Source organism: Malania oleifera, chromosome 3 (assembly GCF_029873635.1).
Source record: "Malania oleifera isolate guangnan ecotype guangnan chromosome 3, ASM2987363v1, whole genome shotgun sequence".
NCBI lineage: Eukaryota > Viridiplantae > Streptophyta > Magnoliopsida > Santalales > Ximeniaceae > Malania > Malania oleifera.
Window position 1 is genome coordinate 6,822,357 of NC_080419.1, and position 4,165 is coordinate 6,826,521.

General features: G+C 38.0%; 1 protein-coding gene across 1 annotated transcript; it reads right to left on the reverse strand.

Annotated features, from left to right (window-relative positions):
* Positions 1-1,025: 1,025 nt before the first annotated feature.
* Positions 1,026-3,553, reverse strand: LOC131151216 (pentatricopeptide repeat-containing protein At4g02750-like). Its single transcript, XM_058102468.1, has 2 exons — positions 1,187-3,553; positions 1,026-1,106 (listed from the first exon to the last, which is right to left on the reverse strand). The coding sequence occupies exon 1, from the start codon at positions 3,303-3,305 to the stop codon at positions 1,302-1,304; it is 2,004 nt and encodes a 667-aa protein (XP_057958451.1). The 5' UTR covers positions 3,306-3,553; the 3' UTR covers positions 1,026-1,106; positions 1,187-1,301.
* Positions 3,554-4,165: the final 612 nt, after the last annotated feature.

Below are 4,165 nucleotides of genomic sequence, written 5' to 3' on the forward strand. Positions count from 1 at the left end.
AAACAACAAAGCAAAAGGCCCACGATGAATAGTACTGCACTTATCCCAATTGTGTCTACTCTATATATCTTATGAAATTCCATTTTGACCAAACCGACCTCCAGGAAGCGTCGCTTAGACAAGGTCTTTCTTAGACATCAAAAATAGAATCAAGGATCCTAACAGAGAAACACCTCCATATTGGCACTATTCAACTTGACTCTGATACCAATTGTTGTGTCAGGCACTCCACTTGTGCCAAATACCAATACTACAATTATTGCTATTGAATATATAATCAAAACTAAAGCAATGCAGAAACTAATAATAAAAGACAGCAATAAAGAACATGACAAGAATTTACGAGGTTCGGTACAGAATTACCTACGTCCTCAGGCGTCAACGATCAATCCACTACTTCTAGACAAATTACAACTTTGAGGTGTGATTACAAATGGAGAAGTGAGCTCTTTACATAGCTTTATCCCAAAGGTTCAAACAACCTTCCCACCAATGTGGGACAAACAAAAAAATCTTCAAACAACCTTCCCAGCGATGTGGGACAAACAAAAACCAACATTTAACGCATACAAGCAAGACAAATTAAAGTAAGACTATTGTTTCCCAGTCAAGAAGTTCGAATCATCAATGATAATTGATTAATCAAGAGGCTCATTCTGTGATGTATTATAATTTCAGCTTCAGATTTCATTTGTAAAATGTTCGTTCTCCCATTCCTGGGAAAAAAAAAAAGTGATTTCACTCAAAACTAAGATGCTTTGTTTACTAGAACCCATAAATGACATTACCGTGGTGGGTAGATAGTTCCCAATCTTCTGATAGAACAGAGCACATCAAGTATTAAAATTGTCATACTTCACAGCTCAATAATGAAGCCATTTTTATTTTCTTTTGTTCAAGATGAATGTCAATATTGCCCGACAATAACAACATTAAGAACCCTATTTCACAAAATCAAAAATATGAAAGTTGAAAAATAGAAGCAAAAAGTGAAGAAAAATAAAGTAGTTTCAAAGAAATAAAGATTTGCCCAAATGAATCATAATCTTACTTATCACACGAATGCATTAATTGACAGCCAAAACTTGATTGACACATTTGACCACCTACAAAGAAGAACAAGATATCCATGAAGTCATCGAATAAGCTATTGTCACATGATTCACAAATCAAATGACGTTCAGACCTTTTGCATAATTTTACTAGTTGACAGACTCCTGCCAAGTATGAGCATTGATAGTGCTTAGATTGACAATGTTCAATGATCATATAAAGGTCTCCAACATTTCTCATTTAAAAAATTATCCACCTTCCAAAATCTCGTAGGGGTATATATAAGAAGACCATGAAGTAGAGAGGGTAATTAGTTCTTTCTGTTTGGAGTCCACCATACATCCTGAAAGCCTCATATCTTCATAGAGCAAATCCAAGATCAGGTATATGCTACTTGAATATAAATGTGAAACATCTCCTGTTACAAATTCATGGATGCTGCGGCCCAACTCAATCCAGCTTGAACCTCTATTCTTTCTGACCCCATGCTCCCTAATCATCGCTCTAACTTTACCAACATCACTCCACATTCCAGCGGCAGCATAAATATTGGATAAAAGAATATAATTACCAGAATTTTCTGGTTCAATCTTGAATAACTCAGCTGCGGCAACTTCAGCAATTGGGACATTACAGTGGACCCTACAAGCGGCAAGCAAAGCACCCCATACAACTGAAGTGGGTGTTAATGGCATGTTAATTATGAGTTTATGTGCCTCATCAAGGCTACCAGAACGACCAAGAAGATCAACCATACATGCGAAGTGCTTTTCAGAGGGCTGAATCCCAAATACGCCAGTCATTTGTTTAAAGTACCTCCGGCCCTCATCAGCAAGGCCCCCATGATTACAAGCACTTAACACACTGAGAAAAGTTACTCCATCAGGTTTTATGCTCGCCCTTAGCAATTCATTAAACAACGAAAGGGCTTCTGGACCCAATCCATGATTTGCAAATGCTCCAATCATGGTGCTGTAGCAGAGCAAGTCTTTTGGATAGGCCTTTTCAAATACTTGCAAGGCCTTTTCAATGCTTCCACATTTTGCATACATGTCTACCAAACTAGTAACTATTCGTTGATTAGAAAAAAGATGGGGTCCCATGCAGTCTCTCATAATTGCTTCGGCTGTATCTAGAATCCCTAACTGTGAGCAAGCTGAGATAATTTCCAAAATAAAAGTTTCATCTGGTTTAATGCCCTCTTCCTTGAAGCGGCCAAACATTTCTAATGCGCAATGAGGCTGCCTATTCTTAGCAAAACCTCCAATCATTGTAGACCAGGATACCAGATTTCTTTCAGGCATTTGATCAAATAAACATTTTGCTTCATTAATATCGCCAGCTTTAATGTATCCATCAATCATCATGGTCCATGAAACAACATTTCTTTTGAGCATCTTGTTAAAAATGTCTCTTGCCGATCCTAATTCACCTGCTTTACAGAATCCCGAAATCATAATATTCCAAGTTACAATATCATGAATTGGCATTGCTTCAAAAACACAGCAAGCACTGATGAGATCACCAGTATCCATGTACCCAGAAAGCATCACTTTCCACGATGCCAAATCTTTGACAGGCATGGCATAAAAAAGATTCCGCGCCTCTGCCATATCGTCAGCCTTAACATATCCACAAATCAAGCTCGTCCATGAAACCACATTCCTATCCGGCATCTTATTAAACAGCTCGCGAGCCATTTCAACTCTACCATTATTCCCGCAACCAGAAATCATTGAATTCCACGAAACAATATCCTTGTCTTGCATCTCATCAAATACCCCTATGGCAACATCTACTTTCTGACATCTCATGAGCAATTCCAGCACTGCATTTTGCACTATTACGTCAAAACCCAATCCATACTTCAAGGAAAACCCATAAACTGCCTCCCCATCTTTTACTCTAGTTTGCCTAGCTAAAGCCTTGAGCACTGATGAAATGGTGAAATTCAGGGGCGGGACAGACTCAGTGCGCATTCGGCAAAACAGAGCAAAAGCTTCTGCGTACTGTTGGTTTTCGACATGCCCATGAATCAAAGCCGTCCAGAGAAAGGCATTTGGCTGAGTAATTTCTTCGAAGACCTTGCGAGCACAATCTATGGCTCCAAATCTTGAATAGACACGAAGAATTTTGTTGAGGACGAGGTCCGATGAGGTAGTCGAGCCATCGATTACAAGACATGCGTGAATACATTTTAAGGATCTGAGAAATCGGCAGTTGTGCAGACAACGTAAGAGGGCGTGATTCATTTCATGGCGCCAACTAAATCCAACGGTAATACGAACCTTAATATTTCTTTTTCCCGCCTAGCCTGGAAGTACACGCAACGAGAGAGGAATGGCAAAACCGCAAAAGGCAGAATATAACGTTTACAAGATTGATCTCCCTGTCCCTTATTCTTTATTTATTTGTTTTTCTTCTTTGGAAGTTCCAACTTGAAACATAAAACCTACACCCATTGAGTTAAGTTTTCGGAGCTGAGAAGGCATTAGACCACCAAATATTACTCATCCTATTTTTTCTTTGTTGGTATATATGTGATGTGCATTGTATAAGATATTTATACCTTTTAAGCCATGATTAGTATTTGAATAAATTAATACTAGTATCAGAGTTTTGGTTCAACATTTGCCCTTGTATGTCGTAACAGTGGAGACCCCGATGGCTGTCTTGTCGGGGGAGACTCCGATGTCTTCTTGGGAGAGACCCCAATGTGTGAAGGGGAGATTATTGGGTTATCCAATTGTTAAATAAATAAACTGTATTATTCCGAAAATGATAAAAGAAGTTATCTTTACAATGATATTTATACTAATATTTATAATATATAAAATAAAAAATACAATGGAATTAACAACTAAACTAATAACTAACAAATTAACAACTAAACTAACAATTAACAAACTAACAATTCTAATACGTCCCCTCGAGATGGAGATGAGGAACAAAGATTTAACTTCTCGATCTTGCGGTAAAAAAATACATAACACATCAAAATCTGACTGCAACGCCAAATACAACCACAAAGATCAGCAAATTTACATATTTTCTTTTTTAAGATTTCACGCCCTTAGGCTTTGCGCTCTTTGAAGAAGTTGCCTTGGCCAGT

Excerpts from the sequence above, each read along its gene's own strand:
- LOC131151216 (XM_058102468.1), bottom strand. The coding sequence starts at position 3,305 with ATGAATCACGCCCTCTTACGTTGTCTGCACAACTGCCGATTTCTCAGA.